The sequence below is a fragment of the Cimex lectularius genome, unplaced genomic scaffold (genome assembly GCF_000648675.2).
Source record: "Cimex lectularius strain Harlan isolate CLEC.00 unplaced genomic scaffold, Clec_2.1 scaffold280, whole genome shotgun sequence".
NCBI lineage: Eukaryota > Metazoa > Arthropoda > Insecta > Hemiptera > Cimicidae > Cimex > Cimex lectularius.
In genome coordinates, this window is record NW_019392877.1 from 477,412 (window position 1) to 491,890 (window position 14,479).

At 35.9% G+C, this 14,479-nt stretch overlaps 2 protein-coding genes across 4 annotated transcripts in view; both read left to right on the forward strand.

Moving 5' to 3' along the window:
* LOC106672515 (diuretic hormone class 2) overlaps nt 1–14,479 on the forward strand; it is a 141,006-nt gene that overhangs the window by 80,287 nt on the left and 46,240 nt on the right. For all 3 annotated transcript variants that reach the window (XM_024228992.1, XM_014404033.2, XM_014404031.2), the window contains one exon: nt 13,497–13,590. In XM_024228992.1, coding sequence (XP_024084760.1) covers nt 13,499–13,590 — 92 coding nt within the window. In that variant the 5' untranslated portion in view covers nt 13,497–13,498. The remainder of the gene's footprint in view (nt 1–13,496; nt 13,591–14,479) is intronic.
* Nucleotides 4,599–5,231, forward strand: LOC106672475 (thymosin beta-like). The gene has a single exon (XM_014403936.2). The coding sequence runs from the start codon at nt 4,731–4,733 to the stop codon at nt 5,229–5,231; it is 501 nt and encodes a 166-aa protein (XP_014259422.1). The 5' UTR covers nt 4,599–4,730.

A 14,479-nucleotide genomic window follows, 5' to 3' on the forward strand; every position in this document is an offset into this window, starting at 1 on the left:
TACACAATTGACACAACATTAATACACTAAATTGACGTAGCAGTAGATCAAACTGTAAAGACAAATTTTGCTACTTGGTCCGTCAAGATGTAGACATTCGATTACCAATTAAACATTTACTTAACTCAAAATCATTTATTCTATTATATGCATAATCATATTTCAACTCATTATTTACACTTTATATATGAAATTACATTTTCATTTAGTAGCACATTTCATATACATATACATAGCATGTACTCTCATATCACTCGTACAAACTCTCAAGCATATTCAGAAGCACTTTATTCTTACATACGTACTATATATTAATAATAGTATTATTAGTACTAGTAATATATATTAATTTATGTCAATTTATAATTGATACATTATGTGTAAGCATACGGATTTTTTCAAATCGAATTTCTTATTATTTTTTTAAAACTGAATTGATGAAACTGTATTGTCATATTCAAGAGTATATCGGAAGGAGACCATAAAAACTGTCTGTATAATGCTTTTGTTCATACTTAAAATATTTAACTGATATCAGCTAGCCTTGTATATGATGAAAACTTAAACCAACTTGAGTTTTGATCATTAAATATCGTCTTGGTCTGCCTAGTCTCCCTGTTTTGCTCTGTGAGACGCAATTCTATATCCTGCTATCTTCAGTAGTAGAATATTTCGGATGAAAGATCTTGCATTTTTGCAGGGCCACTGGATTCGAACCCGAGACCTTTACCTTATAAGCCGTATCAACGCCGTAACCGTTGACTCCCCTTGTAAACTTTTTAGAATAAAAGTTCATCCCAGGTTTTGATTTTAATTGAAATTTATTTGAAAAAAGGTTCAATCAACGAAAATGTATTGAAAAATATTTACTAAATTTTATTTGATTTGATAAAGTTGAAGTTTGTACGTTTCTGAACGTCCAGACCCGTTTTGCTCTGGGATTCTGTATTCTGACATCTTGAGTAGTGAAGAGGATTTGCAAAAATAAACTTATTACATTTTATAATGAACTATTATAGTGTTGAGAGAGCTCCGCGAGAGTACACGACTCGCAAAAATGGCAAAATTACGCAGAAAACAAACACTTTGAGCCCTGAAGATGATCTCAATAAAGATCGAAACGTTGGCACGATAAAGAAAATGTTTTTCTGAAACCCACATCACACCAGACCGCATCTCACGATTTCCGAATAATCATCGACTAACGGTCACTAGTCACATTCATCTCCAAGTTTATCAACTCAAAAATTTCACTTCAATATGTGTTCATTCGTTGAAGTTTTTAAAACAGAGTTCCAAACAAAAATCAACTCCAACGCTGATACCGAATTAGGAAAAGGTTATTTTTTCCAAAGATTTCATGTACTGAAGATGGCAAAATTTCAAATCTGGTCTGTCATAGACAAAGAGGCTAGGTGGACCAAGATTATCATAAAAATTCATCAACTCGAAAATTCGACAATTCAGTGTATTTTCATTCTTTCAACTTAAAAAAAAATAAAAATAAAAAAAAATAAAAAAATAAAAAAAATAGAAACCCAAACATAATTATAATCATTTGGAGGTCGTGAGATGCGGTCTGGTGTGACGTAGGTTTTAGAAAAACATTTTCTTTATCGTGCCAATGTTTCGATCTTTATTGAGCCCTGAAGATGATTTCAGTAAAAATCGAAATGATAGCACGATAAAGAGCATATTTATCTAAAACGTACATTACATCAGAAGCATCTCACGACCTCCAAATAATCATCAAGTAACGGTCATTAAATACCACCCATAATTATAATCCTGGAATAATAGTTCATTATAAAAAGTAATAAGTTTATTTTTGCAAATCCTACTCCACTACTGAAGATATCGGAATACAGAATCCCACAGCAAAATGGCAAGACCGCCTGGAGTTTTAGGAACGCACAAACTTCAACTTTATCAACTCATTAATTCACTATTTTCGTGGTCCGCTTGGCCAATTAATACAAGACAATTAATTAAGGTTTTTAGTTGAGGTGAAAAAAAGTTAACGGCACGAGAGGGATCGAACCCACGACCTTCGCCTAGATACGATAAAAACTATGATAAAAACTCATAAGGTGGGGTTGAGATGGGGAGTTGATGTCCGAGTGGATCGAGGTCGTGATAGCTCAGGTGGTAGAGTAGCGGCGTATCTAGCCGAAGGTCGTGGGTTCGAATCCCTCTCGTGCCGTTAACTTTTTTTCATCTCAACTAAAAACCTTAATTAATTGTCTTTATCAACTCAAATATTTCAAAATTTAGTATATATTTTTTAATATATTTTCGTAGATTGAGCCTTTTTTCAAATAAATTCCAATTAGAATCAAAACCTGGGATGAACTTTTTTTCTAAAAAGTTTACAACGGGGGTCAACGGTTACGGCGTTGATACGGCTTATAAGGTAAAGGTATCGGGTTCATCATCTTTTGTTGAATTTTATCATGTGGATTTGCACTTTAATCGTTTCTGATCTCCCTGGTCTGCCTAGGCTCGCTGATATGCTATGGCAGACGTGATTTGAAATGTTGTACCCTCTTTTTGAAGAATTCTCGAGAAAAAAAACTTTTCATATGAAAATATTATCGCAAGTTGTGAAATTGGTTGGATATTTATTTGTTATTTTATTTTATTTTTTAATTCAATGAATAAACACGTATTAAATGGTGAGATTTTTGAGTTATTATACTTGCAGTTTGTTGTTTCTGATCACATCGATCTGCCCAGACAGTTACCAGGATTTTTTCAACTAGCAACAGGAGTAGTGACGCAAAATAGATTTTTTGGGTTTATTTTATATTATTTTCTTTTAACTTTTGTACGATCGATTTGATACGATCAATTGATAATACTAATGCAGCGTAACATCAGTCTTTAATCATAAACCGTTTGGTATAATAGTTCATGAGTTTAAGGATTAATGATCAATTATCACCACCGACCATCTTGTGTTTCCAACCGTCGAATCCTCATTTTATAACTGAGCACCCTTTAAATTAAGACGGGTTTCAAGTCTGATTGTGAGTAAAAACATTTCACTGTTTAGTTTTGAACAAAGGAGACCGACCATTGTGGCCTGCGTTGAAATGGTGTCCATTTACCTGGATAAAGCTCCCGAGCGGACTGAAAATGACCGTTCCGTAACAACATTAAACGGACTGTCGCCCTGACAAATATTACAACTTCGCGCCCAACATACATATTTAGGAGAGTGAATACTTAATGAACGCCAACGTCTGCCAAATGGAAGTCAGAAGCAAAGTCCACGGACAAAAAATATGATTATAATCTTAATAAAAAATTAATACGTTTTATAGCTTAATTTATATTCTTCTTGATTTATTATTTAAATATGCAACAGTAGTCGCAGTTTTTTTCGCAAGTCACAGTACGTGGTACTCCACTCCATCGTAACCCATTTTTCTTTTATTTAATCTATTTTTTCATTCCGTAAGGTCGTAGGTTTTTTTAAAATTATAATATACAAGTTAAGACGGGTGTTTGTCAGCGAATCGGCGAACCCATGCTGAACCGGCATATTGTCAGCTTCAGTTCACCAATTTCCAGACTTATACAATTACAAAGATTAGGATATGACTGTAAAAAACTAATTAACCCCCATCAAAACAATCATTTGGTCTATTTGGACATACTGAGCAGAACTATGGGGTCAAAGCCAATATATTGCACAACCCATCCAACATTCTAATCAACAATTAATTTCTCTTTTTTATGCAAGGTATTGGTTGAAATGAAAAAGCTAGTGTCACGAACGGGATTCGAACCCACGACCTTTGGTTCAATACGCCGCTGCTCTAACCCGTCAAACAAGACAAACTGCTTTCAAATCCACTTTAACGCCTCGGTCTTTAACTCTTCTAGTTCACACGTCCACTTTTATTAAACGGGCAACCCACTCAGCGCAATTCTTAAACAATTTATCAAGTAAAATTTGAAAATCGATACATTCTTAAATTTTATCCTCTCATATCAGATATTTCAATTGAAATACTTAATTACTTAAGGCTGTTGTGATCAATTATTTAACACACAACGGCCACAAATCGGCCTTATCTAAGGGGGAAAAATTGACCCCCTTCCTTACCATTATCTTCGAAACTCTCTGACAAACTTTTTTCAAATTTGTCACCCTCACATTTTGAGGATGACACTTTCAGTCACTTTTGAAAAGTGAATGGGGCACATTAGAATGCTGAGTGGGGGAAGGTCGAAGGAGGGGAGATGTTGGAGTTAAACTGGAAAAAAGAGATTAGATGTGTTCCAGACTCGATAATGGTTGCTCGAAGCTAAAGTAAATTTTACCATAATTTAGTTACCACCAGGGTGAGTTGAGCGATTGTGGTGTATCGTTGTGTGGTTGCAGGTTGGAGTTAAACGTCTTAGTTACCCTTTGTTATAATTTTGGTTTAGCTTGTATATATATATACGTATTGTAAATATATTTTGTTTTCAGTCGGTTTATTTTCAGCAAGTGTGCTTTGATTTGTTTTATTTTAATTTTCCTCTACTCTTTACTATCCCAAGTTTTAGAAGTGTTGGACCCTTATTTGTCGTGCCGTCGAATGATCGACGTCACACATGTGGTAGCTAGACCATAGTCTGAGTATCGGGTGCCATGGAACCCTGACCGCCTGTGTTCCACCCCAAGACCATCTTCCTTTCTCCAGCCTACAGTTTCAACAGCTAACACCTGCTAAAGGATGTCAGCTGAGCCGGTAAGCCCCTCGCTCAAAGACATGCCGAAGGTCGCCGTCGATCTGAAGACTCAGCTCGAAGGGTTCAACACCGAACGTATGAAGCACACGGACACGGAGGAGAAGAACCCGCTTCCCACTGCCGAAGATGTCGCTATCGAAAAGACCCAGAGGGACCTTTTGCTCGGAGTACAGTCTTTTGAGACCTGCAAGCTCAAGCACACCGAAACCCAGGAGAAGAACCCGCTCCCGGATAAAGATGCTGTTATGCAGGAGAAGGTTCATCAAAACTTAATCTCCGGTGTAGAAGGCTTTGACAAAAGGACAATGAAACATACCGAAACAAAGGAAATGAACACCCTAGCAGATCCTGAAGTGATCGAGGCTGAAAAGGGTCAGCTGAATCTCTTCAATGGCATCGAGAACTTCGACCTTCCCCCACTCAGCATTCTAATGTGCCCCATTCACTTTCCAAAAGTGACTGAAAGTGTCATCCTCAAAATGTGAGGATGACAAATTTTAATAACTTTTTTAAAAATATTCTAATGTTAATTTTTGATTGTTGATTATTGAACATATATTTGTGAAAAATAGTTATGATCTTTCAAATTTTCACACGTTTAAATTTTTCAAAATTATGTTAACAGTGCTTGCTTTTTAACGTTCATGCATAAATTTTAGTAAAGTTCAATTGTTTTTAAATTATACGAACAATTAAATCTAATCACTGAAGAAATTATTCCTTACGTCCAAACTCAGACAAGATACGTAAATCTAAGTACCAACGTCATACCCTACTGGAATTTTCTACTTTGAAAATAGAAACAGCAAGACTTTCTGTACTGAGTGCCAACAGGAAATCTGAAGGGCAGACGTAGAAGACAGGGCCAACAGCTGAAGGTAGGAGAAGAGCTGGAAGAGCAAAGAACAGTCTGAAATAACAAGTGATACAAGAAGATAAGTAATAGAAGAATATTAGATATAATGAATGGAAATTAGGTGGGAATAGCTTTTGGAAAAGAAACAAAAACGGAGACAAATTATAACACAAATAGTACAAAAAATGAAAAACATCAAAAGAGATAATGAAAACTGTAGGAGAATTATAAAGAAACTTGAAAAGCAACATAAGAGTAGAAAAGAAAGATTAGAAAAGAGGTGCACACCTAAGCAAAACAAGAAGAAAAGTGGAAAAAAGAAAGAGAACATGTAAATGTATTAAGCAGCCTGAGGTGGAAATAGTTTTTGGAAAAAAATAAAAACGGAAAAACCTTAGAAGACAAAAATAAGCTCAAACATCTGAAGAGAAGACTAAAGGAAAATTGAACAGTACTATAACAGTCAAAAAGAAAATATAAAAAAAAAGATAAAAGAGCACGCTCTAAGCAAGACAAAAAAAAAGTTGACTAAAGAAAGAGGAAATGTAATTATATTAAAGAGAATGAGGTGAAAATAGGTTTTGGAAAATAAATAGAACTGTACAAACATTAGATCATAAATAGTAGAAAAATAAACAAAAACGCCAAATCTGAACGGCAGATGACAGACTGAAGGAAAATCAAAGTTATAAAATGGTATAGGACGATTTCAACGCACCGCCAATTGTTCTTGTCCTTAAAGAAAGGGTGGTCATCAAATTTAAAAAAAAAACATATCTTCAGTCTAGAAATATATTGTTTCAATTATAATTTTATTAAATTATCATATACAGGATGTATGAAATTCTATCGTGCACCCCTTTAATTCGGAAGTGATTAGCATTAGCAAAAAATGGTCTTATACAAACCACAATTTAATTTTGGCTAGAAATCGCGTGATGGTAACAGATTTAACATAACTTTCTCCTCTCGCTGGGGAATAACATTAACTTTGTTATTTTAAATGAGAAATTCATTTTTATCGTACAATTCGATTCTAGAGCTTATTTTATGGCAATTTTTAGGAAAGGAAAATTTCTGTAGGATCGACCGTTAATGAGTTATGCACGATTTTTTGTTTTTACACGCAAAAATATGTTCTCACTTGTTTCGACGGAGTTATGGTATTATCTTCCATTTTGTTTTAGCTTTCTTATCTAATTGTAAATATGTGTTTAAAAATATAAATGTTTCGAGGCTCTGTTACGTCAGTTAAATTTCGACTAACAATGACCTTTCTTTTGTAATTCTCGTTTTTGTTATTTTCTCGAAGTTAATCTTCCTGAAATCATTCAGAGTATGTCGCACAATAATGTATACTTTAGTATTCCTTTCATGTCGTGCTTTCCAACAAAAATGTATAGAAGCGCCGAGAAGAATATGCTTGTCGCTTTTGTTGCTGGGCAGAGAGGAAGGTCTGCGTCAATTCTCTACAGGTTGCTTACGATTTCTTAATGGTTACCGTATCCTTTGAATTCATTTAATTATCCTTTTCCTCACCTTTTTTCAGAGAGAGGTTTCCGGATAGGGAGAAACACTGATCATCGTGTTTTTCTGCGTTTAGACCCGAATTTGGGTGAGCATGGGCCATTTACCTATAATAACTCGACCGAACACGTCCGGTAGTAAAGCCCGAAAACGGAATAGCGATGTGGTTTTCCGTTGAGGAAAATCCTCACCTTGCAATTAGAGAGAGAGAGAGAGAGAGAGAGAGAGTCAATTCTTCCTCCTTATCGTGCTCATCTCTCTCAAAACATCAAGACATTCACGAGGGAGATCCAACGAGGCGTTTCGTTTTCATTTCACGATTCCTCGTCGAAATAGGCATGGAACCGGACCTTCTGAGCCGAATATTGTGGACCGAAAACTCCCAATACTCAGATAACAGGATTTGAATAAACACAACAGTCTGGGCATCCTTGTTGGATTTTTCAAACGCGTTACCAAACAGTCAATTGGAATAATGTTTGTGCGGATTGCTCGGCAACCAGTTTATTGGACCACATTTTTTATCGGAACACTCAACGGGAAGCGGTATCATTCTTTTATAGAAAATACCCTTCCTGTTCTCATGGAAAGAATTCCGCTATGCACCAGGGGAAGGATGTGGTTCGAACAAGACGGTTGACCGGCTCACAACAGTCGCGTCGTTACCAATATTATTACTTGGACATGAACCCTACATGGAGATGGATTGACTTCGTAGCCTCCGAGGTCGCCAGGTTTGACCCTCTTCGATTATTTTCATTGGGGGGGGGGCATTGAAGAATCGAGTGAATTCCAATCCATCTCCTGTATTGACTGTCCAAGAACCCGAACAACGGATAGTTCTGGCTTGGAGAGAAATCCGCCCATAAATTATAAAAAGGTCACAAATGAAGAACTCCTGAAACGAGCAGAGCTCTGCGCCTCAAACGCTGAGAGGATAGTTCAGCATTTATTATAAACATAAATTTTAATAAACGTTCATATCTGCATAATACAATATATAACAACAATACATAATAACAGCTGAGAGTCATTTTACAAATAAAACGGACTCGATGATGATAAAAAATTCTTTTTGTTATTCTTCTTTTTTAAAATTAATATAAGCTAAGCGTAAAAGCAACCATACGATCCCTACCCTATTCTGAGACGATTCCTGTCTTAAATTAATTTACTAATGGTAATCGTTTTGGAAATAAACGGGGAGTGCCATCTTGTTACAAAAAGCTTACCCCTCATGTCTCTTCCGTCGGGCTTAACTCAGAAATGGTCGATCCTGTCAAAATTTTCCTTTTAGTAAAAGTGACATAAAATAAGGTCTAGATTCGAATTGTACAATAAAAATATGGTATTCTCATTTAAAATAACAAAGTTAGTGACATTTCCCTTAAAGTTAATAGTATCCGAATTAAGTGGTGGACTACAGAAGTTGACACACCCTGTATATGTAACAGAGGATGATATGGCTGCCAAAGAAGTGGTATAAACAACATGCTTCTTTAGTTTGTTCAAATAATAATAATTCTATTGATTGATGTTGTACCATAATCAAAAATGTCAAAAAGAATCATAAGAGGAGGCGAAATTATTCTTCTTTTTGTTTTTATGAACAAACATTTATTCGTATCGCCTCTATAAAACTGAAAAAGACAAATTTCCCTTCATTCACAAGTATAAATTTGTAGTTTGATCGTTTCCGACAAGCCCGGTCCGCCTACCTTACACATGATTTAGTATTTATATTCACTAATTTCGTGGTCCGCTTGACCAATTAATATATTATAATTAATTACGGTTTTTAGTTGAGATAAAAAAGTCAATGGCACGAGCGGGATTCGAACCCACGATCTTCGGCTTGATACGCCGCTGCTCTACCACTTGAGCTATCGTGACTTCCATCCACTCTGACACCAACTAGTGAATTTAATGATTGAAAATGAAGTATACTTCACTAAAGCTCTCCGAGGCCATTTCATTTGTCGTCGAGAATTCAATCTGATTACACGACATTTGAAAAATGGCAAAAGAGGGTAAAATTCAAAAGGTGGGGTTGAGATGGGAAGTTGGTGTCCGAGTGGATCGAGGTCACGATAATTCAAGTGGTAGAGCAGCGGCGTATCAAGCCGAAGATCGTGGGTTCGAATCCCGCTCGTGCCATTGACTTTTTTTATCTCAACTAAAAACCTTAATTAATTAGTATTTATAGTTATTTATTTATTATAAATTCCTGGATCTTCCGAGCACACAAAGTAGAATCTTCTTTATTTGTTGAATAACTAATAATAATTTTGTTGATTAACTTGGGGTTTGTGAGGTGACCATTTTTTCTAATGCTAATCGTTTTCCAAATAAACTGGGAGGGTCATCTTGGCACAAAAAGTCCACCTCACGTCTCTTCCGACGGGCGTAACTCAGACAAGGTCGATCCTATCAAACTTTTCCTTTCTGTAAAAGTGGCATAAATAAACTCTAGAATCGAATTGTATAATAAAAATGTGGGATTCTCATTTAAAATAACAAAGTTAATGTCAATTCCTAGCTCTATGAGAAAGTTATGTTAAATCTGTTACCACTATGCGATTCCTAGCCAAAATTAACTTCGGTTTTGTGTTAGACTATTGTTTGCTAAAGTTAATCGTTTCCGAATTAAATTGCTGGACTATAGTTGATACACTCTTTATACGAATATGATGGCCATGTCTGCCGAAAACAATAAAATTTTATACTTTCCTTAGTGTGTGATACCAGATAAAATTCCAGGGTTTTCTAATATTTTCAATATTTTCTCGTGTCATTTAGTTTAAATGAAATGCCATCTGTACTGCTTTACTCCACTTTGGCAAAGTTGACAGAGTTGATATGGAACATGCGTTATTGAAATAAGTCCATCAAATAAGTTTTTCTTTCAGAAAATAAGTTTGAAAGATGTTTCGACTTAATATCCCATTCGGGGCCTTGTGAAAGAAAACCAATCGGGCAAAATTCATTGAACCCTAACTGATTTTTGCATTGTTGCATCTCGGGTCGCTGGGATATAAGCTCGGGACGAAACAATGTGTGCGAGAAAAAAATGTTACGGTATCAATCGTTTTTAAAATGGAATTGAATTCTGAAACCATTCCAATTTTATTTTTTAAAAGATTCGTGTGTATTCAGTCATGTTTACCAAAAGTCATTATTGACTTGCTAATCGTTGTTTGAATCATGAGAAAATAGTCATTCTCTTAAGTTATGTTCTATTTTTTAAAAATAGGTTTTCAAAGTCCTCAGGAAGATATCAAATACAGCCGAAAGCTCGACATTAGAGAACAAGTAGGTGGCTTCATCCATGATCTCCCTATCTTTATCATTAAATATAATAATTTATTATACAATTTAATAAAAAAGAAGAAGTTTATATTGTGAATAAGAACCAGAGGTTATTTTGGTGCATTTTTCGACGCACCCTGTATACTATTGTACTATTAAAGAAATAATGTATCTGATTTAATTTTGGTAATTATACTGATGAAATATTGCATGTTAGCAATTTCTTCCCATTTCATTTCCCTTCGTTTTATGCCAGAGCTTTAGATGTGAGTTTAGGTTTTGAATTTTCATCTGGAGGGTGCGAAGGTTTTTTTAACTAAATTCGATACAATTCAATCAACAGATCGATTAATTAATATACGGTGTATTCACAACTCGTACACAAACAACCAATTAAATGTTGATTGATGTTGTGTTACTTTCAAAGTAGTGAAGTTATTACATTAGGCGGTTAATTCATGTGTAAAGCCGAACTTGGCTGTTTCTACAAGGTTGGTTAAAATTAGTTTCAGTTATCTTGTCCTACCACACTGCCCCCATCGGTGCGACAGCGGGAAATTTTGGACTGAATTGTCTCGTTGTGCAAACGAACACGTGTTTGACCAGGCGGACCCGTTCCGAAGTGAGAAATCCCATCTCGTACATAATTGCATTGCAAATATTATAAACAATACTGACTAAATTAACTGACGTGAATGCGAGTCCTTCCGTTTCGCGGCGACCCTTTTACCGACGTTTACATTGGATTAAGGGCGAGAATGAAATCACGAAGTGTCCGACTCACCCACTAAACTCGGTTTTATTAGAAAAGACGAAAGTATCACTCTTTTCATCCGACGACGACGCTCCTTCATCCCTCGAACTATAAACTTAATTTCTCACCAACTACCTGCTGATGTGAAGTACACATCTTCCTTCGAGAAAAGCACTCAGGCTCGACCCCATAATCTCAAAGATACTTAAATGTATTTCCCACTTCCCTGAACGACAATGTGTTTCCTCAAGGGAAGTAAAGTTTTTTCCTTTAATAGAGTTTTGCAAAACCTGGAATAAGGGAAAACTGAAGGGTCAATATCAGTCAATACTGTAAGTGGAGTGGCACATCCCAACCAAGCTACAACAAAGCAATTTTATTTGGTGTTTACATTACCTAAAACATGTTTACACATGACAGTTAAAACTTCAAGTTTAATTCTTCTAGACTGTAAACACTTGAATCAAAATCTTTTTAACTTTATTTACAAATGCATTAAAATTTAATTTTACGTAAGTTTCTGGGATTAAATTATAATTTTTTTTACGGGGCATCCGACAGCTTTGTCATTTCAGCCCCGAGCGCATGCGAAATATTCAATACGCATTCACACAAATAAATACATTCACACCTTTATACATTAATTATATACACACCTACATACAAAACATATATATATTCATTCTATTTGGTTGATGGAATATTCGATATTCCTCCAGTGACCTGCATACAATAGCAAACTAATCTAATTGGGGTCTAATATTTCACCATCGACCCAACTCACGTATCCAGCACGAGGGGCGATGGGGATGCTATTCCCCATTCACTCTAATAAATACACTCACTCATACAAAACACAGAAACACATATTTTGACGGCTATATACAATGAAAATTTCCAATTCCCGTGAAACTCAGCGTGTCCGAACACCATTCTTAAATCCGGTGCCATGCCTACACGCTCTCTGTATGGAGCCAAGGCATGACACGCCTCTATTATGAGAGACACAGCGAGCAACTTTTAACAATTAAAACACGTATTAAAGCTGACACGTAAGGGTAGCTTTTCCGGAAGTGCCGTATCTGTCAGTATTTATAGAGCCAAGTAAATCTCACTTGAACTAGAGAAGAACTTGATTCTTCTTGACTTGAACTGATTTTGCACTTAATTTTTCTTAAGTTTGTAATAAAACAATAAATCAATATTACAGAACTTTTTAATGATGTAATCAAATTTATAGCAGGATTATTCTTATAGCAGCAAATTTATAGCAGGAATGGGTTACAGGGGCTTTATGAGAAAAAGTTGTGAAAGGTTGAAGTAACAATCTCGAATATATTCAGGATACTTGGGTCAATACTATAGAGACATTTTAGTTTTATTTGACATTAAGAATAATTAATTAATCTTTTTCTTATGTAAGGTTTTGGTTGAAATGAAAAAGATTGTGTCACGAGAGGGATTCGAACCCACGGCCTTCGGCTTGATACGCCGCTGCTCTAACCACTTGAGCGATCGTGAGTTCGATCCGCTCGGTCACCAACTCCCATCTCAACCTACAACCTTTCGGCCAATTCACATGTCGCCGAGAATCGAATCCTGTTTACACGACATTTGAAAAATGGCAAAAAGAGGGAAAATTCGACAGGTTATAGGTTGAGATGGGGAGTAGGTGACCGAGTGGATCGAAGTCATGATAGCTCAAGTGGTAGAGCTGTGGTGTATTGAGCCGAAGGTCGTGGGTTCGAATCCCGCTCGTGACACTAACTGTTCAACCAAAAGTAATTTGGTCAATAGACCACTAAATATAATGGATTTATTAAGAATAATGTATGGAATTGATGTCGGTTCAATGGACACCCTGAATAATAAACAATACAGCAAGATACGCATCCGTCTGCCGGAGATTCTTCTTATTGTCAAAATTAAAAAAAAGTGAAATAAAATAATGTATATGATCTGTCATTTACAGATAATTATAATGAATTAAGAGTAAGAAGAAATGATAAAAGCAAAATAAAATAAGAAAATAATTAAAATTTACAAGTTAATTTTGCAGCTAACCTTTAAAATTAAATTCCTTTAATAACATTTTTGTATAGTGTCTAATATCTGAAAGCACAAAGTTAAAAAAGAAAAAAATATCTGAAAGAGATTGGTAAAAAAATTTTCAACTCCTCCTACAACTGTAATGGAATCAACAATAAAATTATTATATGTAATAACATAATATAATAATTGTCGTTAAAATATTTACTACATGTTTTATTTATAAATTTTGTTCAAATGGATTCTTTGTTGCAGGAATGGTCCAAAATATTGTGATGGTTACCCTGAGCCTCGTATTCGCATCAGTCATACTTCTGTCAGCTGCTTCGGAGAGCGTCCCCTACATGGGGTGAGTAGATTTCCATTGTCTCCTTCCTTTTTGACGACCGGCCTTCAAAAAACCAGGACACCCTCTCAGACGGAGGTGGGAAGGACAGGGGCATATCTCTTCCATTACAAACGGCAAGAGTTAAAGTGGTCCCTTTTGCTCACGTACGGCCCCATCGGGGGATGTTTCCCCGCTCGAATTGAAATTCGACTGTTGAGTCGGGGGTAATGCGTATGACAGTCACGTCTTTCTGCATCCTCGAGAAGACACCTTTAAAAGCATACAACGATAACTTCAAATAAACGATAGAACGTAGCGCTATGTAACTTTTCTAGAATTGCCATTTCCAAAAGGGTAAAAATACCCCTTGCAGAGATACATGTATTATTTTTATATTAACTGTTTTTTAAGCAAACATATCCGGATATTAAAACGATGGCCTACGAAGAAAAGTTTTTTAAATTATTACTACTTGTATTAATACAATATACATCTCTTAATTTGAGGTTATTTACATATTAACATTATACACTGTATATCGTGTCTTGAGGGGAGCCGCCAACCATTGTTGGTCTCCCAGTTTCGTGCAAGGTTAGTCCTTGATGAGGAGGTCCCGAGGTCATCTCCGCTTTAATCGGCGGACAGGATTGCAGGGATGGATTATGTTGGACATGGATTGGGTTGGGGTGAGTGGAGAGTTGGTCGTGGAACTGGGTGAATTTGGTCGGGATTAATTTATTTACAAAGGGTATTTTGAGGTCATTGTTGAGGGTGGCGTTGTACACATAGTAAGGAGGATTAACTATAATTCTAAGGACTTTGGATTGGAAGGACTTTGAATTCGCTGGATTTTGGTAGGTTTAGCGGTGCCCCACAGTTCTAGTCGTATGTCCAAATCGGTTTCAGTAGT

Coding starts and splice junctions, on each gene's coding strand:
- LOC106672475 (XM_014403936.2), top strand. CDS start 4,731: ATGTCAGCTGAGCCGGTAAGCCCCTCGCTCAAAGACATGCCGAAGGTC.